The following is a 25,553-nucleotide window of genomic DNA, read 5'->3' as shown; positions in this document are numbered from 1 at the left end:
GTTGACTTGCTCGGTCCTCGGGAAAGGTGATGTAGCGGTCCGCGATGGCATAGAGGGCGTCGGTCACATCCCGGATGCACCTGTGCACCGATGACTGGGAGATCCCGGAGAGGTCCCCACTCGGAGACTGGAAGGAGCCGGTCACATAGAAGTTAAGAGCGACCGTCACCTTGACGGCAACCAGGATTGCGTGTCCTCCTCCCGTTCCACGTGGCTCGAGGTGCGCCACGAGGTGACAGATATGTGTCACCGTCTCGCTGCTGAACCGGAGTCTCCTCCTGCAGGTGATGTCCGGCATTGTCTGGAAAGAGATCCGGGCACGGAACACCCTAGGCCTCGATCGTCGCCTCTGGCGCCCTGGCTGCACCCTCACTCTCTCCTCCTCCTCCTCCTCCTCCTCCTCCTCCTCCTCCTCCTCCTCCCCCCCCCTCCCCCCCCCCCCCCCCCCCATGCTGCTCAACGACTGGCAACTCCTCGGCCCTTCCCTCTGCTGCTGCAGCTGGCCCTGCATCCACTGCGGGTTGTGGCTGTGGACGCTGCTCCATCTCCAACTGCAGTGCCGCAGCCCCAACCACTGCGCTGAACATAGCCGTTCTGTTCTCATACATTTTGCTAACCTACAGAAGGGTGGTGGGGGGCAGAGAAACAACATGTTAGATGGAGGTTATTGGACACCTCGGCAGCCGCGTGCCACGGGTTACCTGTGTGTCCCGGTGGCCTGGTCGCGCTGCTGATACGCGGCCAGCCTAACCCCTGGTCACTTTCTGCATCCAACGGGCAGTTAACTACGTCCTCCTCACCGGTGCGTCAGTGTCCTGTGGCCGTACGCCACAGGGCAACCAGCGGCCGCGTCCTTGTGACCGTGGCAGGGCGGCTGACTTTTTGTAACCGGGGGTGGACGAGTCACTCCCTCCCTCCCTCTCTCCCTCTCCCCCACTCACCCCCCCTCTCTCCCCTCCCCCCTCTCCCTCCTCCTCTCCCTCCCTCTCTCCCTCTCTCCCTCTCTCTCTCCCTCTCTCTACGTCCCTCCCTGTTCGCTGCCTTCTCGGGGATGCCTTCCCCGGCCTGCCCAGACTCCGGCGGTCCGCTCACCTCCTCGCTCCTCTCGTCAGCCAGCACGACTGGCTGATGACTTTATAAAGCAGGTGTGATAGCCGGCGTGATAACCTGGCGTCACGATGTCAGGACTTTGGCCCATCCGGGCCGGAGAATAACAGGGGGCTGGATTGTCGGCTGTTTGGCCGTATCGGGGTGTTTGACGAGGTTATCCGCGGGAAAACCGATGTAAAAAATTTTCTCGTTTCGGAGAATAGCGGGAGCGCGTCGGACCGGCGTCGCGTGAAGAACCGGCGCGGCCCGCTATTCTCCAAACCGGCGTGAGGTCGGAGAATTGCGCCCCAAATGTTTCAAATTGGTCCCTTCATTGAATATTGGGATTATATGAATTTCTGTTTTCTGAAGTAAGAGGAGTGTTATGACAAGCCAATTTTTGAAAATATCTTAAATGCTAAATGCTGTACATTCCATTCAATTGTCAGTGTACAAGCAAGAGACACACATGACAATGTGGCTTGTGTTAACGGTAGAAAATCAGGACAGCTGCTTCTGTCACTGCCTTAGTTGCACTCGACGATTTTCCTGTGCCGTAGCCATCCCAGTCAAATGCTGCAAAATCTCCACACTGCCTTGGAGAACCCTCGGGAAAGTATCCTCCACCTCCAATACAGACCTAGACATAAATAATTTGAAATATCTTAACAGTAAAGTCCAGTGACATCCCGATGGACAAATGCACCCAGTTACTGTACTATTGAGGCATAGGCTGAACTGTGCTGATCAAGAAAGCTGCAGGCACAAGCAGGAGGAGTTTGTTACTCCCATTTGGGTTGGGACAGTATTTGGTTCGAAAGAGCAAAATTAGCCTAGATCGTCTCCTGATTTTTGTTGTAGAGCCTGTGTGGATTCTCTATGCCTTTACTTAATTTCTGTTTGCTCACCCGTCCACCCACTTGCATTCACTCCTTTATCAACCCTCTCTCCTGCAGTCCCCTTACTTACATGTTCCGAATTGCAGCCTTTGTATTTCACTCCAGAACACATGGCTAGTGCTGCCCTTTCAGCGTTGAAGACCCTGAATTGCACAAAGCCAGGGTCAAATTCACCTGCAAACACACAAAAGAAAATCACAAAATTATTTAGATATAGAAATTAGGCTTCTCGGGCTTTCGATGTCACACTTCAATGGATTATCAGTGTAAACAATTGATAATATCAACATTTATATGCCATTTTGGATAATACATAGAATCCCTACAGTGCAGAGGGAGGCCATTCAGCCCATCGAGTCTGCACTGACCCTCTGAAAGAGTACCCTGCCTAGGATCGGGGCCCCCATGTTACTTCTGTAAGCCAGTACCCCGCTTATGAATAGCCAATCCACCTAATGTGGTCATATTTGGACTGTGGAGGGCAGCATGGTGGCGCATGGTGGCACAGTGAGTAGCACTGCTGCCTCACGGCGCCGAGGTCCCAGGTTCGATCCCGGTTCTGGGTCACTGTCCATGTGGAGTTTGCACATTCTTCCCGTGTTTGCGTGGGTTTCCCCCCACAACCCAAAGATGTGCAGGCTAGGTGGATTGACCACACTAAATTCCTTAATTGGAAAAATGAATTGGGTACTCTAAATTTATTTAAAAAAAAAAAAATATTTGGACTGTGGGAGGATACCGGGGAACCTGGAGGGAACCACACAGACACGAGGCAAACTCCAGTGGCAGTGGTGCCAGCACAGAGTGCAGCTCTAACATCACTCAAGAAGATTGGCACCATCTAGGACAAAGTAGACCGCATGATTGCTACTCCTTCCACAAATATTCACTCCCTTCACCACTGACGAACAGCGATAGCCATGTTTACCATCGCCAAGATGCACTGCAGGAACTCACCAAGGTTTCTTTGGCAGCACCTTCCAAAGCCATGACCACGTCCATCTGGAAGGACATGAGCAGCAGATGCCAAGGAGCACCTGATACTTACCCTCCAAGTCACTCACCATCCTGACTTGGAAATATATCACCGCTCCTTCACTATCGCTGGGTCACAATCTTGGAATTCCCTCCCTAACAGTCTCTGAGTCCCTACAGGATCTACAGCAGTTCCAGAAAGCAGTTCATCACTACCTTCTGAACGGCAACTAAGGATGGGCAATAATTTCTGGTCTTGCCAGAGACACCTCATCCTGTAAATTAATTCAAAATAATTCTTGGATACATGACTTTTTATCCCACTATCATCAAGTTAGATGGGAACTATCAATGGTACTCTGGATGCCAGCTGGCTGGCACCAGCTTCAGTATAACCTCTATGGATCTGAACGTAATTGCTTTAGCTGCATAATCTAATATCTTATTTGATTTGTTTATTGCTGTCTCACATTTTGTATATCATGCACGGTGATATCCTTAAATGTTCCATTTTTACTCCCATTCATAGAGTACACATGTCTCCTATCTTTTCCTCAAATATGACCTTGAACACATCCAAAGATTGTTGGAAGCAGATTCAGTATTAACTTCCAATAGGAAAACTGATGAATACTTGAAAAAAGTTAAAATTTCCAGACCCCGGGACAGGAGAGTAGGTGCAAGTGGATAAGTCATTCTGTGGTGCAGGGCACCACGTGCAACCTTGTACTTCTCCATATAGAATTGCATTCGCAATCAGTCTGCCCAAAAAACAATTCTGTTAAAATCTCTTTGGCAAATTTTGTATTTGGCCAATTGAAAGATATTTATTCCAACTATGACTTTCACATCGATTGTGTGATTGATCCTTCCCAAAAGACGAGCTGTTAGGTAATTTAGACATTGTGAATGTGCCGGAATATGGAGACTAGGGGCTTTTCACAGTAACTTCATTGCAGTGTTAATGTAAGCCTACTTGTGGCAATAAAAGATTATAATAAAAAAGATTATTATTACGGACAACAGAACCTAAAGGGGAAAACTCTTTGCTTTTCTCAAACTTTGCAACTAATCAATCATTTTAAAGACACAGCACTTTAATTCTGGAAAAAAGAGAAAATTTTGCATTTACCATGAGTACTAGACCCATAAAAACTTTTTATCTTCTCCGCATGACCGAAGTCATAACTGATAGGACTTGAAGGTCCGTTATCATCTGGACATTTCCCTTTGTTGTATTCGACAGGGTATTGCTGAAATGAAGCATATTTTTCACAGATTGAAAGATCACCTTCACAGACTTGTCCTTCTATGACCCTCCTCTTCCTGTGCCCACTTCTACGACTTTCTCCTAACTTTGCAATTCCCCCCTTACCAAGCAACATTTTCCTGCTGTAACTGTACAGGACCTGGTGAAACCACATCCAGAGCACAGTGGGCAGTTTGGCTCCCTTATTAGAAAAATGATTTAAATGTGTTCGGAGCTTTTCAAAGAAGGTTCACTTCACTTGTTACAGGGATGAAGGGCTTACCTTTTAAAGAAAGGTTGAACTGGTTAGGTCTATATCTACTGGAGTTCAGAAGAATGATTGGGGTTCTTATTGAATCCTATAAGATCCTGAGGGGATTGATTGGGTGGATGCCGGGAGGATGTTCCTCGTGTGGGAGTGACCAGAATGAGCGGACACAGTTTAAAAATAAGGGATCTCCCTTTGAAAATGGAGATGAGGAGAATTTCTTTCTCGGAGAGTGGCATTAGTCTGTGGAATTCTCTTCCCAGAGAGCACTGGAGGCTGCATGATTAGTATATTTATCCAAGGCTACGTTAATAAAACTATTGTTATGGGCCAGGGCTTAGAAACTATAAAGTGTATTATGAAGTTCACCTGACCTACAACCTTTATGTTGTATTTGATGAGGATGAGACTTCCAAGACACTTTAGTCCAAACAAGGTTTATTCTGAGAATGTAGTTAACTGATATACATATCTATATACATATAAACACAGCAATAATTTGTATCAATTACAAACTTAAAGACAGCTACAGTAATCTATGTATAACAATCAAAGAATACCACCTTAGCTGTTCCAATTCAATAACAAAATCCAAGAAACCGAAGCCCCTTTTCAAGGTCATGGCCCAGCACACTGTATTCTAACTTGAATGGGACTGGTCCTTTTCCTGAAATTCTGATCCAGGTCCAGGCAACAGATTCAAACTCCTTCCAGAAATCAACTATATCTTAAAGTTACCAAGACAGTTACCCACACCCAATGTGCTTTTTACTGGAACATAAAATGAAAATAGGGAAAACACTTCTCCTTCTGTAATCCAAAGCAGTCAAACTGAAACCTAAAAAAAACCCTCTCACCTGACAGCCACAGCCCAATGTGTTACAAGTCGCATAATAAAAGACTAAACCTTTCTTAAAGGGACACTCACAGGATACTACTATAGGTTACCACTCTTAAATACATCAAGGAATATTTTAATAAGAGAAAACAATAATACTCTTTTAAAATGCCGAATTGCCCTTGTTTGTGGAAGCGTTTTAAGTCTGCGGTATTGCAAATAAAAATTGTTGGAATTTTGAGTTTTAACCTGACCAACTCATGTTTGGGCCCCTTTTAGATGCAATTTCCCAATTTCATGCATGGCCAAAACCCCTCCTTTTTCAAAAGTTACACTGAAATTGAGGCAATGCTGGAACACTCACATCGAAAAGCTGATGCAGATTTCCCCCGTACCCTTGTAGGAAGCTGGTTTCAGTGTGATAGCGGAGGATTGCTGCATCTTTCCAGTTCCTTACGGGTGTGTCATTGGGCACGTGCCAAACAGATATGTCTGAAGCCATTATGTCGTAGTAACCTGGATTCTGTTTGGAAACAGATGCAGTTAGTCAGAGCAGACTTCAGGAGCATCAAAAGCATCAGTAACTAAGGGCGACCTCTTTCAAAGTCACATACTGCTGCTGAGTGTGGAGTTGATAATACAATCAGAGGATGGCTACAACATGGAAACAGGCCAATCAGCCCATCATTTTTATACCATCTCTCTGAAAGAACACATCAGTTATCCCCTTCCTCCACCCTTTCATCAGAGTCCAGTATATATTTTCTCTTCAAGTGTTTACTCAATTCCCTTCTGAAAGCAACAATTGAATCTACCTCCACCGCTGTCTCTGTCAGTGCTTTCCAGTTTCTTTTTTAAACATACTTTATTACAAACATGTATCAAAACAGGTTTCAACACATAACAACACCCCGGGAAATATATTTTCCCAGCAATCAATCATACAGTCTGAACAAATTTGTTCCTCTTTTTCACACACCCCCCCCCCCCCGCCCCCACACCCCCCGCCCCAAACCCCACCCCCAGCGACGAACAGCTTCTCAAATACGGTTGTGTTCCAGTTTCTAACCACTTGCTGTGGAAAAATCTTTGCTCATATTGTTTCTGTTGCCAATCACCTCAAATTGTTGTTCTCTTGTTCACAATTTTTCTGCCCAACGGGACAGTTTCTCTCCAGCTACTTTGTCCAGAGGCCTCATGATTTTCAACATCTCCATTAAATCTCCTTACAACCTTCTCCCCTCCAACGAGAGCAACCCTTCCTTGATGTGGACATCCACAGGATGTTGGACGCCATTGAGAGAAGGAGGGACACTCATTTCCCCAGGGTGGGGTGGAGACAACAGCCGGTTGTTATGAATAAAGCCTGGGATGAGGTGGCAGATGCGGTTAGAGCTGGCAGGCTGATCAAGAGGACTGGCATACACTGCAGGAAGATGAACAACTTCCTTCAAGCAGCTCGGGTGAGATGCCATCTGTGTGACCCCGGCATCACTCCCGTCCTTGACCCCTGACATCTACCCCCAAATCCTTATATGCCAGTGATACTCCGCCTACCGGCATATCCCTCAGAACCCTCCCTCCGGGAACCCCCAACACATGCCCTCCTCTCCTTGGCCAGGCACCTTGCTCCCATATACCACCAGCTAGAAACCCCTGATAAAACTGGTGTGCTGACATCTCACTGTGTCCTTTCTGTATCCCCAATGATAAAGCGGGGCATAACTAAAGGGAGTGACAGAAGATGGGAGGCGGCATGCCCAACATACGGGTCCACACGGGCAATGGAACGCGCTGGGGAGGCGGGGGGAAAGCTGTGGCTGACATGGAGTTCAGCATGCACTGAAGAAGTGAAAGTCCAATCCAACTTTATCCAGATGTCTTATTCAAGTGAGTCTTTCATCTCTCACAGCCCGGTCCTCCCCAACATCTGACCCCATGTCATACTATCGCCTTGGTGGGAAATGTCAGCAGTTAGTCTCCTCGGTCACCCTCTGGGCAGCACCACACACACATTCTGCAGAACATCAGGTGGATGTAGGGACATCTGAAGGAGCAACTGGTTGGAGGGCTGCCCAATCCCAGGGAACAGCTGCCCCAAATACTGATGTCGCGCTTCTGGAAGAGGTTATCCCATCAGTGGTGCCGATATAAATTCAGAGCCAGAATGTACAGGATGGGGTGTCAGCTATATTCCATTGCCTGCAAGTACAACTGGAGGAGTCCAATCGCCTTCAGGCACAGGAGATGTTGCCGACAATGCATGGCACCCAGGCCAACACTGAAAGGGGCAAGACATTAGAGCCTTGTGTCAGGATGTCCAAGGCTTAGGACTGTGCTGTCCATGGCTGAGGCACAGGACAAGAGGGCCCAGCCACAGGTGTACATGTCCCAGGCCCAGCTGGACATTGCGGCGCACCAGAACTTGGCCCATTCACACAGGGTCATGGCTGAGGGCATCTGTAGCATTGTATGGGCGCAGATTGATGTTAACCAGTCACAGAGGGATATGCCCGAGGCAATGAGGGACATGGCTCACTCGCTCAGGGGCATGTCCCAGTCATAGAGCACCATGGCTGAGGGCATCAACACCATGGTTCAGATGAGAATGGCACTCCAGGATTGGCAGTGCCAGATGATGCTGAGGCCTCTGGAGTTCACTGCGGCTGCCCCTCTGTCCCATGGAGGAGCCCAGAGTCCAGCAAGCATCCCGAGGGAGGAGGAAATTATGGGGCCCATCAGGCGGCCTCTCGCAGGGGAGGCATTGGAACACTGCAGCTCTTCTGAATCCCACCCACCTGACACTGGTACATCTGATGGGCAGCAGGCAGAACAGGGCGACATGTTGTCACCTGTGACAGCCAAAAGTCGACCAAGCCTATCCAGGCCCAGGCCCTCCAGAGGACAGCTGCCAAGGGCCTCACAGGACAGAGGGCAAGACAAGCAGCTGGCTGCCTCCACTGCTGATGTGCAATCTGGGGAACATCTTGAATGAGCGGGAGAGCGTGGAAGATCAGGAAGATAGATGACACTTAAGTTAGCATGGGTGAAGTTCAACATAGTGAGTCGGGAGAATGTCACCAAATCTGTAAAAAGCCCCATTAAACACTTTTCCACCACCAGTCCGATCTGCCTCTCACTGTTGTTCCAGGGGTGGGAAGGTTGGGCTGGGGCTGGGTCTTGGGTTCTGACGATTGGGGGTGGGAGGGGGTTCAGCTCACTTTGGACCCATGGACGTCCCACAGGTATCCAATCCTCACCAAGAAGTGACAGGCCATGGGACTATGAGACTGCCTGGTATGACAGCATCCCAAGTCTATGAGCCCAATCCGTGCCCAATCTCGCCACCAGCCCACCCCCAAAATAATGTGGCCCATGAGAAGGTGTCCTCACTGCACACCCATGGATGATCCAGGTGGATAGGGGTATGTTAGCTAAAGGACAGGAGTCATACTTTGTCAGCAATAAGGAGCACCAGAGGTCATCTCACAGTGAGTCATCAGCATCCTCCACCCCGCAGACTCGAGCTGCTGATACTGCCAACCCAGGCCCAGTATCCTGTTGTGATTCTGAGATAATCCTTGGGGGAGGAATGGGAGCTGTGGTCATGGGAAGAGGTGAAAGGCTCAGGGGGAGGTGGGGTGAAAGGCTAAGGGGGGGTTGGGGTGAAAGGCTAAAGGGCAGTTGGGGTGAAAGGCTAAGGGGCAGTTGGGGTGAAAGGCTAAGAGCAAGGTAGGGGCAAAGTGAGCTATGAGACAGAAGGGACTGAGGGTGGTGTGGGCTGAATGGTGAAAGTAGCCAATGAAAAAGGGACTTACCTTGTTGCACCCCCTCAAGTCCATTGCACCAGAATCCAGTTTGTAAATACTTGCTCCAATTCACTCCCGTGTGACTCCCAGCTGGGAGCAACATATTAGGGGGGGGGGGGCGGGAGATCCCGGGGGTTGGTGGGTTGGGGGTTGTTGGGGGAGGTTGGGGGTTGGTGGGGGAGGCTGGGGATTTGTGCTTCCGGCCCATTAATCACAATCAAATGTATGCAAAGGAGCTGTTTGCAATGTTCCCGCCACTGCCGGGTGGGAATCCTGCTATGACCGGCGTGGTGGAACCAGAGATATCCGGCCGGCACCGATCCCATTTTTGGGCTGACACAGGATTCTCCGCCCAATCAGCATTCCCGATCATAGCAACAGGAAACGCAGAATCCCAGCCATTGCTTCAGTCAGAGATCAGTACTTACATTTCTGTATCGTCTTTGTTTGGGGCAGCAGGGTAGCATGGTGGTTAGCATAAATGCTTCACAGCTCCAGGATCCCAGGTTCGATTCCTGGCTGGGTCACTGTCTGTGTGGAGTCTGCATGTCCTCCCCCTGTGTGTGTGAGTTTCCTCCGGGTGCTCCGGTTTCCTCCCACAGTCCAAAGATGTGCGGGTTAGGTGGATTGGCCATGCTAAATTGCCCGTAGTGTCCTAATAAAAGTAAGGTTAAGGGGGGGGGGGGGGGTTGTTTTGGGTACGGGAATAGGGTGGATACGTGGGTTTGAGTAGGGTGATCATGGCTCGGCACAACATTGAGGGCCGAAGGGCCTGTTCTGTGCTGTACTGTTCTATGTTCTTTATTAATTCACTTCCCTTTATCTTTCATTTACTTTATATTTACCTTTCTACTTTGTAGAACTTTGGGCGGTATTCTCCTGCCCCACACTGGGTGGGAGAATCGGTGGGGCGCCACGCGAGTTGCGCCACGCCGCCCGACACCTACCGCGATTCGCCCATCCCCGCCAAACCAGCGGCGCGAGAATCGCACCGGGCCGCTCGGAGAATTGCCGCTCGCCATTTGCGCCGATTCTCCGGCCCGGATGGGCCGTGCGGCCGCTTCAACACGACAGGTTCCCTACGGTGCCGTCCGCACCTGGTCGCTGCCGACGGGAACTGTGCGGGAACGCTGGAGGGGGGGGGGGGGGGGTTCCTTCACCGGGGTTTTCACTCCGGTGCCGGGACTTTGTCTCCCTTTGGGAGAATCGTGCCCTTTATGTCCACATTAAAAACCATCTGCCCTCTCTTAAGTCCATCTATTTAATTATCAATTTCACTTGGACAGGCTCTTGGTCACATTTGTTCAATGTCATCAGGAAATTACTGAGATGACTTTCCCCCTTCTACTTGTTAGGAGCGTGAACTTTCCTTATTTCTAACCCCAATTAGTGAATCAGCAAGACTACAAGAGGCAAGTGAAATGAGCCAATTGGGCTGCAGAACTGAATGGGACAGTTCAATAGATGTCCTTCCTCTTTTATTACAAAGCCACCCTCAGCTCCTCCAGTTAGAATTCCCATTCTTTCCACATTTGTCTTCATTGTTTCAACTCTGTTCAGCTGTCCCATTACCATCAGCCATTATGAACCATGTATTTTTTAAACAAAGAGATTTTACAAAAGCTTATTACCTTGAAGTCATCACTAGTTGCTCCTTCTGGTGAACCAAACGTTGCATAGTTGGCCCATGACCTTTCTCCTGCTGGGTTATTAGCATTATTCCCTTGTTGGCTGGACCAGCGGTCCCCATTGGTGCATTTCCCGTACATGTTGTTCTCGTGGATGCTTGCAACAAGAGTCCAACCACCTCCATTACTGGTCATGTCACAAAAGGCTTGGTAGAATTCGCCATTGCTGCTTACCAAGCGTTGAATACCATCTAAGGTGAAAAGGATAATATTTAGGCAAATAAGTTGAATCAGAGTGCTAGAGAGCAGACATGGCTCTGTACATTAAATATTTTAAAAAATTCATTTTATGGGATGTGGACATCGCTGGTTGCCCTTCAGAAGGTGGTGGTATGTTTCCTTCTTGAACCGCTGCAGTCCTTGAGGTGTAGGTACACCCACTATGCTGTTAGGGAGGGAGTTCCAAGATGTTGCCCAGCGACACTGAAGGAACGCTGTCCTATTTCCAAGTCAGAGTGGTGAGTGACTTGGAGTGGAGACTCCAGGTGGTGGGGTTCCCAGGTATCTGCTGCTCCTGTCATTCTGGATGGTGGTGATCATTGGTTTGGAAGGTGTTGTCTAAAGAACCTTGGTGACTTACTCCAGTGCATCTTAAAGATTGTACACACGGATGCCTTTGTCAGTGGTGGAGGGTTTGAATGTTTGTGCAAGGGGGAGCAATCCAGCGGCTGCTTCGTCTTGGATGAAGTCAAGCCGCTTAAGTATTGTTAGAACTGCAGTCCTCCAGACAAGTAGAAAGTATTCCATCACACCCCTGACTTGCGCCTTGTAAATGGTGAACAGGCTTTGGGGGGTCAGGAGGTGAGTTACTCACTGTGGGATTCCTAACCTTTGACCTGCCCTGGTAGCCAGGTATTAATATGGCTAGTCCAGTTCAGTTTCTGATCAATGGTAACCTCAGGATGGTGATTGTAGGGGATTCAGCGATGGTAATGCCATTGAATGTCAAGGGTGGTGGTTAGATCCTCTCTTATAGAGATGGTCTTTGCCTGGCATTTGTGTGGTGCAAATGTAACTTGTCACTTGTCAGCCCAAGGCTGGATATTGTCCAGCTCTTGCTGCATTTGGACATAGACTGCTTCATTATCTGAGGAGTCGCAAATGTTGCTGAACATTGTGCAGTCATCTGCAAACATCCCCACGTCTGTGCTTATGATGGAGGGAAGATCATTGATGAAGCAGCTGAAGATGGTTAGGACAACCATCACAACAGCAAAAACCCATTGGAGGACATTGTACTGGGTTTTTTTGACATTGGTCCTAGTTTTAGTTTCATGATTTAACTCTTCAAATCATTTCTTTACAATTCCATAAATACAACAAGCGTAATGATTTGGAATTCAACAGGATTTTAGTGTTACTTCCTCAACGCTTGTGCTTTAGGTGATCGTAGTCCCTGATATAATTGAGAACTTAGCCAGCCAGAATCATTGTGACATCACCGCTCCGACCTTGTTTCACGTTTACATATTTGTTGTGGTACCTGTTATTGCCTTGGCACAAAACCGCTAGAGTGCTGTTATTGCATCTGTCAGTATTGAATCACCTGAAGCAAAATCAAGTGGAGAGCACTGAGTGCAGATTTTTTTTTCCCCAATTAAGGGGCAATTTAGCGTGGCCAATCCACCTTGAGTGGCTGTAGCTGCTCTGTTGCTCATTTTGCTGCTTTTTCCAGAGCTGGTGGTTGCTGAATTGCCTGGATGAAGGACATGATCACTGACAGCTCCTCCGCCCTGTCCCACCTCACCATTCCCCCCACCTCTCCATCCCCCTTCCAAATGGTATTCCTTTCCCCCAAGTTGCTCACCCCCACCCTGTCCCTCCTCCCTTCACTCCACCTTCCCTGTCCTTTCTCCCTTCACTTCACCTTCACTACCTCACAGCCCTTCACTCCATCCCACTATCCCACCTCCCCCTCCCCACTCCGGGGGTCTGACCAGGATTACCACAGGTTGACAGTATCAGTGGGTCTTGTCCATGGGACGGAGGACAATGGCTGCTCACTGACATGAGCTCTGGTGCTCCTTATTGTTTGACAAAGTCTGACTCCTGTCTTGAGGATCACATTCCACTGTCTGTCCAGATAATCCCTGCAGGTGGACTGGCCCATCTATCTCACCAGCCATATAGCCTTTGGGGGGTGGGTTCTGGAGATGGTGAAAGGTTAGAGCTCAATCACTGGGTACATTGTCATACAAGGCAGCCTCACATGTCTGGCCCTGTTCCCTGCCACCTCTTGCTGAGGGTGATCCCAGGTGCGATCATCGAGTTAAAGAATTTACAGTGCAGAAGGAGGCCATTCGGCCCATATAGTTTGCCCAGGCCCTTGGAAAGAACACCTTACTTAAACCCATCTCCACCCTATCCCCGTAACCCAGGGACCCCACCTCATTGTTTTGGACACAAAAGGCAATTTAGCATGACCAATCCACCTAACCAGCACATGTTTGGCGTGTGGGAGGAAACTGGAGCACCCGGAGGAACCGCATGCCGACGCGGGGTGAACGTGCAGACTCCGCACAGACAGTGACCCAAGTTGGGAATCGAGCCAGGGTCCCTGGAGCTGTGAAGCAACCGTGCTAACCACTGTACTACCGTGTCGTGACACCGCCGGATGTCAAGTGTCATGTGACCATGCCCCATGGCATCTTCCAGCATCCAGCTCACCACCCGCAAATCAAGCACTCCCCACCGTGGCAAACCTGCCCCAACCACCCCCCACCCCCGCCTCCCCCTGCCACCCCCCCCTCCCCCCCACACACACACAACATCACACCCTCTGCACCCAGCCCCAGCCCATCCCTAATACTCTTCAGAGGATAGAGGCAGGTCTGAATGTTGTGTAAAAGCTGGTGGTTATGTAAATTGTTTTGCCCTGACCCCAGCTGACCTTTGTGCTATACCCACGCCAACTTAAGTGGTGTCCAACTTTCTAATTTTCCGTGCTCTGACACTCCTTCTGGGTGCTACCCCAGACAGCACATCAGATGTGGAGGCAGCTTGTTGTGTCTCTCGCCCTCTGACCTGAAATACCTTTCGCAGCCGTTCTTCAGATGGCCTGGAACTGGATCAGCCCCCCGACCATCAGGGGTCACAGGTGACAATGTGCCATCCTGTTCTGCCCACTGCCCATCAGATGCGCCAGTGTCAGGTTGGGAGGATTCGGAAGCTCTTGAGGTGTTCCAGCACCTCCCCTGCGGGATGGGCCCTCAAACATCCTCCTTCCTGCTTGAGGGCCCCTGGGCTACTCCAGGTGAAGCTGGAGTGAGCTCCGGAGGCCCACTCTCCTCTGAACCAGGGCCTCGATGCCCTTGACCATGGAGCACTGGGACACGTCCCTCAGTGAGTGAGACAGTTCCTTCCCTGTCTCATTTATACCCCTCTGAGACTGTGCCATGTCCCTCTGTGACTGGCCAAGGTCAGTCAGCGCCCGGCCAATACTCTTGATGCACTCAGCTATGGCCATTTGTGACTGGGTCAAGTTTTGGAGCGCCACAGTAATGTCCATGTGGGCCCAGCCTATGTCTGCCTCTGAATGGGCTCCCATGTCCTGCCTGTCAGCCACCGACTGCACAGAGTCCCCCAAGACGTGGACATCTTGAGTCCTCCAACAGCACCTACAGGTGCTGGAATGTCGCAGACACCCCCTCCTGTAGATCCTGGCTCTGCGTCTGCATCTCCACCAGTGATGGGATCATACATTCCCGATACACCTGTCGGGGCTACAACTGTTTGCTGGAATTGGGCAGCCCTCCGGCTGCCTGCTCCCCGCGGGAGTCCCGACCTCCATCTGATGTGCTGCAGCATTGAGGTGATAGCTTCTGCAATGGTGGAGGGTGCAGGTGACAGCAGTGACGAGAAGTTAGTGTCTTCCCCAGACTGGTACTCCGGGGTGAACTGTGGTGTGGCTGGGGGCAGTGACCCTGGACGGTGCAGCCTCGTCTGATGGTGGTCCTGCAAGACAAAAGACAAGAGACATGGTCAGATCTTGGGAAGGTGTGGTCTGTGAGGGAGCTGTGACTCACTTGCTGTAGGGACATCATTTTGAATTAGGAGCACACTTGGTTGATGTATGCCGACCTCTGCTTCCGAGACTAACCTCTCGTCTACCTCCATTGCCCTCTGTTTTTCATGTGGGTCTCCACACACAGACCTGGGATGTCTGTCGGTTTTCTGGGCTTCTTTCAATTATGGGCTGCAATGTCCTAGTGGACACATAAAGGACATGGTGAGACGCTGGGAGGGGTTTCTCGTGGTGTGCAAGGTACCTGGCTAAAGGTGTTGGGGTTTGGTGGAGGGTGGCATGTAAGGGAGATGCAGGCAGTGGGTTTTGTTTGGCCCTTGGGGAGTGGATGGTGATGTGAGGAGTGAGGCATGTGAGTGATGCAACTGGCACAGAGATGGTGACTCACCCGAGGGGCCCGAAGAAGGTCATTAAACTTTTTACGCCACCTGCTCCCAGACCTCCTGGTGAGGCTGGCAGCACTCACCACCTCTGCCAGCTCCTTCCAGGCTCTGTTGTCAATGGTGGGCTTGAATGTCCTGCCCACCCTGGAGAAGAGGGTGTTCCTCCTCTCCACCGTATCCAGCATTCGATCAAGCTGACTGTGAATCTCAGGACTGGTCTTCTGGAAACCATCTTCTTGGCTGGAATGAGAGTGTGTGGGGAGAAGAGTGCTTATAAACAGCTCCAGCTTGTCAGCGTCTCCAGCACCAATATTGGCTCCAGTGAATCAGGCCGCAGCAGGAATGCTCTGGATTCACGTTGACAGAGTGCTGCTCATTTGCACTCGCTCCCAAACAGCGCCCCCAATGGGAACGCGAAACGCAGACAATTCAGTCCTGGCGGCAACACTTAAGGTGCCATCTATTGGCCATGCTGTGTCCAAAAAGCAGCGTGCCGCAGCACAACATGGCTGGTAACTGCCGGGAGACCCCGCTCCCAGAATCGACCTGGCTCACCACGCCTCGTGAGATCTTCTGAGAAATCGCAATGTAAAGCCCACCCATTGTGGGATAACTTTTGAAAAATCTGCATATTACGGTGAGACAGCTAGTCTCACTCTAACATACAGTTTCCTGAGAAACCAAGGTGTTGTGACCTATCTCCTTCGCCTTGGAAACCTCAGGCAAGCACCGTTCAGTACTGATCTCTACAAACCAGATGAACGGCACTCATGTGGGTCTCCGAGTGGATGGGAGGCCTCCAGGTGCTTGCCCTCTGGGCAGGGTGGTACCCTGGCACTGCTGGTGCCAGCTTGGCACCCTGGCATTGCCAGATGGGTGCCAGCCTTACAGTGCCAAGGTGCCCAGGTGGCACTGGCAGGGGCACTGCCAGAGTGCTAGGCTGGCATTGCCAAGGTGCCAAGCTGGCATTTTCTGCGCAACGATGATCAGGTCCAGGGGTGCTGTGCACATGGGATGAGGGTGAGGACCCCATTCAAGGTGCGTTGGGGCTTTGGGAGGGGTGAGGGCTTGAGAGATCGAGACGCTATTTAAAAATGACATCCCAATCTCTCCCTGCATTGAGGAGTTCCGGCAAGCGGGGTTCTCAGTGCAGGAAACAGGACTAATAGCGCACACTGTGGGATGTATTTCCCATTTGGTTCGATCGTGCCCTTAGTCTCCGAAACGGAGAATTCCAGTTCTGCTCGCAACTGTAATTTTGTAATTTGGTAAAATGTGAGTAAATATGTGAAAACCAGAGAAGGGTGCCTTTCTGATAAATAAAACAAATGTTTATTAAACAATGATATACACAACACGAAGGTCAACCAGTAAGATACTTAACAACTCAATGTGGCCGTAATTCTCTGGGATTCTATTTTCCCACTGGCAGTGCACCCCTGCCTGTAGTTTTCCCAGCAGCATGGGGTGCCTTTAATTGGAAATCCCAATGGTAAGTGACAGGAAGAGAGAACTCTTCCACCACTGATTGGCGCGCCGCTGAGAAACACACGTTTGGGCACCAGAGAATCTAGCCCAGTCTCCTTAAATTTACTGAATTCCAAAACCCTTTATTTTCCTCTCTTCACAGCGGCAGAAGAGGATTCTGTGAGAAGTCAACTCTGTCACCTCGACTGTACTGTGGGTAGCTGAAGAACCCATCCAGTGACAAACAGGAGGAAGATCATTGGCCAGTAGAGATGGCAGAAGAAGATTCTGGGAGAAGTCAACTCAATTACATCGATGAATAGGTAAGTATTGGCTGGTGTCTGGTATGTAGTTTTTATTTTTTTTTCATTTTTGCTCTTGGCATTGTAGTTGTTGTTATAAGTTAACTTTAGGGTTAAGTTATGGCAAGAGATCCCAGACCAGTGAGTGCCATGTTCCTCTTCTGGCGATGTGGGAATTCAGGGATCCTTCCAGTGTCCCTGGCTCCTTCACGTCAAGTAGTGTGTCCAACTGCAGCTCCTGTTAGATTGCTTGACGGCTCTGGAGCTGCAGATGGATTCACTTTGGAGCATCCACGATGCTGATGAGGAAGTCGTGGCTAGCACGTTCAGTGAGTTGGTCACACGCAGTTAAACATTACTGAGGGAAATAGGAAATGGATAACCACCAGACAGAGGAAGAGTAGGAAGGCAGTGCCGGGGTCCCCTGCGGTCATCTCCCTCCAAAACAGATGTACCATTTTGGACACTGTTGGTGGGAGGTTGGCTCAGAAGGGGAATGTGGCAGCAGCCAAATTCATGGCACCGTGGCTGGCTCTGCTGCCCAGGAGGGCAGGAAAAAGAGTGACAGAGCTATAGTAGGGCTCTCAATGGTAAGGGGAACAGACAAGAGTTTCTGTGGAAACAATCGAGACTCCAGGAGGGTATGTTGCCTCCCTGATGCAAGTGTCAAGGATATCTCGGAGTGGCTGCAGGACATTCTGGAGGGGGAGGGTGACAGCCAGCTGTTATGGTACATATAGGCACCAATGATATCGGCAAAAAACATGAGGTCCTGCAAGCTCAATTTAGGGAGTGAGGAGTTAAACTAAAAAGTAGCACCTCAAAGGTAGTAATCTCAAGATTGCTGTCAGTGCCACGTGCTGATCAAAGTATTAATGTCAGGATAGATAAGATGAATACATGGCTTGAGAGATGGTGCAACAGGGATGGATTCAAATTCCTAGGATATTGGAAATGGTTCTGGGGGAGGTGGGACCAGTACAAACCGGATGGTCTACACCTTGGCAGGACGGGGGAGTGTTTGCTAGTGTTGTTGGGGAGGGTTTAAACTAATGTGGCAGGGGGATGGGAACTGATGCAGGATGTGAGGGAAGTAAAGTGGGGACAGAAACAAAAGGCAGTGAAGGAAAAATGAAAGGCAGAGAAACCAATGTCAAAAATCAAAAAGGGCCATAGTACAGAGTACTGATACTGTGGAGAACTCAGTGAATGGGTCCAGTAAAGCTAAGAGAAATAAAACACAGGGAGAGTGTACAAAACATGACCAGACAGATGATCTGACAAAGCAGGGAATGAAACAAGGGAAGTCTAGGTTAAACTGCATTTATTTCAATGGAAGTGGCCTGGTGGGTAAGACAGATGAACTCAGGGCATGGACGGGTACATGGGACTGGGATATTATAGCTATTACTGAAACATGGCTGAGGGAGGAGCAGGACTGGCAGCTCAATGCTCAAGGATACAGATGCTATAGGAAAGGTAGAACAGGAGGTAAGAGAGGAGGGGGGAGTTGCATTTTTGATTAGGGAGAATACCATGGCAGTACTGAGAGGGGATATATCTGAGAATTCGCCCACTGCATCTGTATGGGTAGAACTGAAAAATAAGGAGGGAGAGATGACTTTGATAGGATTGTCTACAGGCCCCCAAATAGTCAGCGGGAAATTGAGGAGCAAACATGGAAGTGGATTACAGATAGCTGCCAGAAAAATAGGGTGGTAATAGGGGACTTTAACTTTCCCAACATTGACTGGGACACCCATAGCATTAGGGGTTTGGATGGAGAGAAATTTGTTAACTGTATTAAGGAGGAGTTTCTCATTCAGTATGTGGATGGCCCGACTAGAGAGGGGCCAAACTTGACCTCACCTTGGGAAAGAAGGGAGGTCAGGTGACAGAAGTGTTACTGAGGGAAGACTTTGGGACCAGTGACCATAATTCCATTAGTTTTAAGATACCTACGTAGAATGATTTGGCCCAAAAGCCAAAATTCTAAATTGGGCAAGACCAATTTTGATGGTATTGATAGGAATTTTAAAAAGTTGATTGGGATGCAAAGGGACGGCTGGTAAGTGGGAAGCTTTCAAAAGTGTGTTTGCCAGAATTCGGAGTAAGCACATTCCTTTTAGAGTGAAGTGCAAGACTGGTAGGAGTAGGGAACCCTGGATGACTCAGGATATTGAGGCCCTGATCAAAAAGACGAAGGAGGCATATGACACGCATAGACAGCTGGGATCAAGTGGATCTCTTGAAGAGTATAGAGTTGTTGGTGTAGAGTCAAGAGGAAAATCAGGAGGGCAAAAAGGGGACATGAGGTTGCTTTGGCAGATAAGGCAAAGGAGGATCGAAAGAGCATCTGCAAATACATAAAGGGAAAAGAGGAACGAAGGAGAGAGTAGGGCCTCTTAAGGATAAACAAATACATCAATGTGCAGATCCACAAGAGATGAATGAGATCCTAAATGAATATCTCTCAGCGGTACTTACTTTTGAGAAAGGCATGAATATTAGGGACCTTAGGGAAATAAATAGTGATGTCTTGAGGAGTGTACATATTACAGAGAAGGAGGTGCTGGAAGTCTTAAAGGGCATCAAGGTAGATAAATCCCCGGGACCTGATGAAATGTATCCCAGGACGTTGTGGGAGGCTAGGGATGAAATTGCAGTTCCTCTAGCAGAGATATTTGAAACGTCGACAGCCACAGGTGAGGTGCCTGAAGATTGGAGGGTAGCAAATGTTGTGCTTTTGTTTAAGAAGGGCCACAGGGAAAAGTCTGGGAACTACAGACCAGCGAGCCTAATGTCTGTGGTGGGTAAGTTCTTCGAACGTATTCTGTGAGACAGGATATACAAGCAGTTAGAGATGCAAGAACTGATTAGGGACAGTCAGCATGGCTTTGTGAGTGGAAGATCATTCTCACAAATTTGATTTGAGTTTTTTGAAGGGGTAACCAAAAAGGTAGATGAGGGCAGTGCAGTCAACGTTGTCTACATGGACTTTAGCAAGGCCTTTGACAAGGTACCGCATGGTCGGTTATTGCAGAATGTTAAGTCTCACGGGATCCAGCATGAGGCAGCCAATTGGATACAAAATTGGCTTGACGACAGAAGTCAAAGGGTGGTTGTGGAGGGTTGTTTTTCAAACTGAAGGCCTGTGACCAGCGGTGTGTCTCAGGGATCAGTGCTGAATCCAGTTATTTGCTCTATATATTAATGATTTGGATCAGAATTTAGGAGGCATGGTTAGTCAGTTTGCAGATGACAGCAAGATTGGTGGCATTGTTCACAGTGGACAATTGAGGGACATAGATAAGGCAGATAGTTAATGTCTTTTCCCAAAGGTAGGGGAGTCTAAAACTAGAGGGCATAGGTTTAATTTGAGAGAAGAGAGATACAAAAGGGTCCAGAGGGGCAATTCTTTCACACAGAGGGTGGTGAGTGTCTGGAATGAGCTGCCGGAAAGTAGTAGGGGAGGGTACAATTATGTCTTTTAAAAAGCATTCTGACCGTGATATGGGAAAGATGAGCGTAGAGGGATATGGGCCAAATGGGGTTACCAACTGTCCTGGCTTGAGACAATTCACACCTCTTTAATCTGGGGTTACCCCTATCTCTGGATCTGTAAAGACTTAATTACCTGCTAATGCTCGCATTCTAAGCATTGTCTGGCATCTTTGAATTGGCTGTATATATGTTTCTGGAACATACCTCTTCAATCACCTGAGGAAGGAGTAGTACTCCGAAAGCTCGTGTTTGAAACAAACCTGCTGGACTTTAACCTGGTGTTGTAAGACTTCTTACTGTTTTCACCCCAGTCCAACGCCGGCACCTCCACATCAAGTTTGATGGGGCATTATCGAGAGGAGGCAGAGATCAGGGGCGAGATTCTCCCATCCGGAGACTAAGTCCCGACGCCGGAGTGAAAACCGGACTGTTTCACTCCGGCTTCGGAGGCCGCTCCTCGCCCCCTATTCTCCCACCCCCGGGGGGGATAGGAGCGGCGCCGCGTAAATTACGCAGCTGGCGCCGTGTAAATGACATCACCCGCGCATGCGCAGATTGGCCGGGGCCAACCCACGCATGCGCAGGTGCCGTCCTCCCCGAGGCCGCCCTGCAAGAAGATGGCGGATGGATCTTGCGGGGCGGTGGAAGAAAGGAGTTCCTCCTTCGGAGAGGCCGGCCCGCCGATCGGTGGGTACCAATCGGGGGCCAGACCCCTTTTGAGCCCCCCCCACAGTGCTGGATCCCCCCCCCCCCCCAGCCAGGCCTACCCCCCAGCGTTCCTGCGCTGTTCCCGCCAGCAGCGACCAGGTGTGGACGGAGCCGGCTCCTTCCTCAGATGATTGAAGAGGTATGTTCCAGAAACATATATACAGACAATTCAAAGATGCCAGACAATGCTTAGAATGCGAGCATTAGCAGGTAATTAAGTCTTTACAAACGGCGAGCGGCGATTCTCCGAGCGGCCAGCCGTGAAACTTGGGGGGGTGGGAGAATCACGTGCGGGTGCCGGGGCAGCGTGGTGGGACTCTCTCGGCGCCCCAGCGATTCTCCCACCCGGTGTGGGGGTGGGGGGGGGGTGTGAATTGTGCCCCAGGAGTGGGGGAGAGTAGCACGTAATCAGGTATGGGAGTGGGGGAGGCTAAGATTGGGAGAGGGTAAAAAAAGCTTCACAGTTGAAAGTGATTAGCGGCCACAATTGGGATGGGTGACTTAACTGTGACCACAAGGGCAAATGGAGCCTGTGATTGGGAGGAGTGAGAGGTTAGTGAACTGGAGATGGGAGAGATCTGCAACTTGGAGTACTGACAGGGTCAACAGTTGAGGTAGGAAGGGGTGGAAAGATTGGCAAGGCAGAGAGGCCCATGTTCGAGGTGGGGAGAAAGCCACAATTGGAAGAGGGAAAGCTGCAATTAGAAGGGGGGTTGCTTGTGCTCTGGAGGGGGAAAGTCCTGTGGTCAGGAGGGTGGAAGGGCCCCAATCAGGACAGTGGAAGCTTCTGATTGGGAGGCAGCAAGACACCTGTTATCTGAAGTAGGGGAGGCATTGGCAAATGTCCAGATGAAAGGCTGTGATTGGAAGGCAGGGAGGGGAGATAGGGAGGGGAGGGGTGTGGGTGGGAGGGGGTGCAAGACTTAGTGGGGTGGAAAAGGCCAGGATCACTACAAGTGTAGAGATCCGTGATTGGGAGAGAGCTGGTTAAAGGTTTCTTTTTGCAGCCAGGGAAGGCACACCTGTTCCTCCTGGTCCTGGTTCCTGCTTTCCTTTCACAATTAAATTTCCTGAAACCGGGAGTGAATAAACTTTAAATTGGCTTCATAAGTACCTGGCAGGAGCTTGATTTAAACAAGTTAATTAAGTGACCTGTTTCTCCACAACGACATGTGTCACTGAGCAAGTGTGTGCAGCATTTTGAGATTGTGTTCAAGGTATTTCGCTCTTTAAACTCTGCCCTGACCACCTTCCCCTATCATGGGATGTGAGGCGGTGTTTATATCAATACCATTAATATTATGAAACAATTTCATTTGTTCTTGAAAACATTTACCTTGGGTGATGTGATATTTCTCTTTGAGCTCCTTGCAGCTTCTTGTTAAAGTGCAGTGCTGATTGTGTCCATCTCCACAGCCATAGTCCTCCAAGTTGCCAAGTTCATTGAGAATTGAAATGTCACGCTTTCCAGTGTCAGCTTCACCTTAAACCAAAAAAGGATATATTTTGTATCATTTGATAATGTGAGATAGAGAACGAAAGAGAGAGGCCTGTTGCAATGTGGTGGTGGCAGTGAGGGGGATGTGGCAGAGAGTGACACAAATTGAGAAAGGGACAGAGGAGCAGATACAGAGAGGGACACAGACACAGAGATTGGATTCAGTGGGGGAGGAGAAAGAGACAATGTCAGGGACCATGAGACATTGAGAGAAGATACGGAGGCGAATCAGGAAACAGAGAAAAAGATAGATGCTGAAAGAGATCTCTGGGACACGAAGAGGGGAACGGAAAAGGATAAAGAGAGAGACAATGTGACAGATGTACAGAGCGACTGAAAAGAAATCGGTGCATTGATGGTGAAGGAGACAACAGAGCCAAAGATAGAGTTAGAATCTGAGAAAGAGTGGGTGAGAGAAGGGAGAAACATCCAGATTGAAAGAACCACACGTGCTGACATGCAGAAAGAGTGGAACAAATAAAGAGAAGTCAGAACCACACAGGGCGAAGGACAAAATAGAGGGAGAAGGAGGTGTCCGTTGTGATGCAGTTCAGAGGTTCTACTTGTCTTCTGGACATTGCTGAGTTGATTGTTCTTCTGGTGTGAATACCACACAGGTTCTCTCCAGAGAACCAATACTCTCCTCACCCAATGACATTTCAATGAACATCTGACAAGAATGTCTGCAGGAATATGAACTCTGGATTGCATGTCCCTTCCCAAGCTCTAGGGCATAAGGACACCCAGGCTGAGAAAGGATCAAATGGTAGAGACGTCGATCCAACTTGAATTGTACCGTCTACCCACTGCCTTAGGAAACCAGTTTCAATTCATAAAGCAAACAAAGGGTTAAATGTGATGGCATCGTCACTCACCTTCTACATTTTGAGCAGGGGATTGTTCAGTATTGGTAATGACAAAGAGGAGAAGGAGGACGACCTTCATGTCTTCACAATAGCTTTTCAGCCACTAGCTATAACTCTGGAAAAGTTAAATCAATGAAGGCCTGATTAAAAACGTATGTTAACTGCTGACGTTCTGAATATTGTATTAACTCATTAATTCTACATATTGACATGATCATAGAGGATCATAGAGTTTTATAGCATAGAAAGAGGCCCTTCAGCCCATTGTATCTGTGCCAGCCATCAGAGAATCCCTGCAGTGCAGAAGGAGGCCATTTAGTCCATCGACTCTGCACCTAACATTGGAACGGCCACCCTATTTAGGCTGCACCAAATCCATTACCCCACCTAACCTTTGGACACTAAGGGGTTATTTATCGTGACCAAACCACCGAACCTGCACATCTTTGGACTGTGGGAGGAAACTGGAGCACACGTAGGAAACCCATGCAGACACGGGGAGAACGTGCAAACTCCACACAGTCTCCCAATGTCGCAATTGAATTTGGGTCCCCGGCGCTGTGAAGCAACAGTGATAACCACTGTGCCACCATGCTGCGCTGCAACAACTTGCCAACTTTCCTTCAACAACACTTTACAGCCTGTAATCTCCACCACCTTGAAGGACAAACAAAGCAGATGAATCAGATCATCATCGCCTGCATGTTTTTTTCCAAGTCACACACCATCTTAACTTGGAACTATATTGCTGTTCCACCACTGCGACTGTGTCAAAAACTTGGACTTCTGACCTAACAGCATTGTAGACTGGGTGGTTCAAGAAAACTGCTCACCTCCACCTTCTTCGGGGCAATCTGGCATTGGAAACAAATGCCCACATCCCAAAAATAAATAATAAATTGTCAAAGAAAGAATTTACTGTCAAGTCAGGTCCAGAAAGAAATATAGAGGAAAAGAAATGTCAAGTTCAGAGTGAGAGATGTAAAAAGAAAAGGAAAATAATATATTTTTTAATATAGGTATCCAAACGACTTCACACCATGAAAGAATGAAACTCCAGGCTTGTGCCTGGGAGGCTGACTGACCGTAACTTACTTACCTCATTTTCAAAACGATACTTCAACTTAAAATGGCATAATTGTCAGTGTCAAATTAATTTTGTACTAACGGTTAATTATCGAAAATTAACATCACTCAATGCAATTAAAGATGACGCCAGACAGCAAGGCCAGGAAGTTAATTAGGGCATGAATCCAGCAGCAACCTTTTGACTTCTGTATTTAACCTTGACGCAAGTTCCTGTGGGATTTATGCTTAAAGAGCAGCAAGGACTATCAGCTGCAAATTGACAACAATACTTGGATCATTATAATTTATAAAACAACATCTTTCAAAGTTCCAATACTTGGGACATACTTTCAATTACTTGTACATGAACATCGATATTTAACACTCCCACTCCCTGAATTCAAACTCTGTGGAAACAAAAAGAAATGCATTTATCCAGATACCTGATTTTGGAAGTTCCTACCTGTCTCGACAACTTGGCGACAAATACAACTACACCACTGACATGGGGGGACTATTATACTGTACAATCAAGTGACCGCCCCTCAATCTATCAACAGGAAAGATGGATTTTTGAAAGCTGACACCAGTTGGTTGTACGGTAGGTATCCTGAAATAATCAACAAGATATCTAAGACAACAAGAGATCAGTTTCTTTTCTCTGTAACCCAAGCGTTAAATTGCTTCACCTGATTTCCATATTGGGTGTCACGGTGGTTAGCCAGAGCCAGCGGCCCGGGTTCAATTCCGGCCTTGGGTGACTGTTTGTGTGGAGTTTGCACAGTAGTGTACAATATGTTGGGTGGGGTTGCAGGGATCGGGTTATGGTGTGTGTGGTGATATTCATCACTGTATATACACAAGTGGTTAATGTAAATACACTACAACTAAGTAACCACTAGAGGGCGCACCAGAGAT

At 48.8% G+C, this 25,553-nt stretch overlaps 1 protein-coding gene across 2 annotated transcripts; it reads right to left on the bottom strand.

The window, feature by feature from the left end:
* Positions 1-1,486: 1,486 nt before the first annotated feature.
* LOC119956249 (intelectin-1a-like) lies at positions 1,487-25,136 on the bottom strand. 2 transcript variants are annotated; one of them, XM_038783297.1, is made up of 8 exons: positions 25,099-25,136; positions 23,577-23,682; positions 22,540-22,686; positions 10,759-11,006; positions 5,683-5,841; positions 4,096-4,216; positions 2,059-2,162; positions 1,487-1,729 (listed from the first exon to the last, which is right to left on the bottom strand). In XM_038783297.1, exons 2-8 carry the CDS (start codon positions 23,644-23,646, stop codon positions 1,577-1,579), a joined length of 1,002 nt encoding a protein of 333 aa, XP_038639225.1. In that variant the 5' UTR covers positions 23,647-23,682; positions 25,099-25,136; the 3' UTR covers positions 1,487-1,576. The 2 variants fall into 2 exon arrangements, with proteins under 2 accessions (XP_038639225.1, XP_038639214.1); XM_038783286.1 differs by having other exon boundaries at positions 25,079-25,125.
* Positions 25,137-25,553: the final 417 nt, after the last annotated feature.

The sequence above is a fragment of the Scyliorhinus canicula genome, chromosome 2 (genome assembly GCF_902713615.1).
Source record: "Scyliorhinus canicula chromosome 2, sScyCan1.1, whole genome shotgun sequence".
Classification (NCBI taxonomy): domain Eukaryota; kingdom Metazoa; phylum Chordata; class Chondrichthyes; order Carcharhiniformes; family Scyliorhinidae; genus Scyliorhinus; species Scyliorhinus canicula.
Note: the sequence above shows the minus strand (reverse complement) of the source record. Positions and strands in the feature narration are given on the sequence as shown.

Bases quoted from the DNA above. Each gene is read 5' to 3' on its own strand.
- LOC119956249 (XM_038783297.1), bottom strand. From the start codon at position 23,646: ATGAAGGTCGTCCTCCTTCTCCTCTTTGTCATTACCAATACTGAACAA. The intron at 22,687-23,576 runs GTGAGTGACGAT...TTTTGGTTTAAG, and splicing joins CCCTGCTCAAAATGTAGAAG to GTGAAGCTGACACTGGAAAG. The intron at 5,842-10,758 runs GTAATAAGCTTT...GTTTCCAAACAG, and splicing joins CAACTAGTGATGACTTCAAG to AATCCAGGTTACTACGACAT.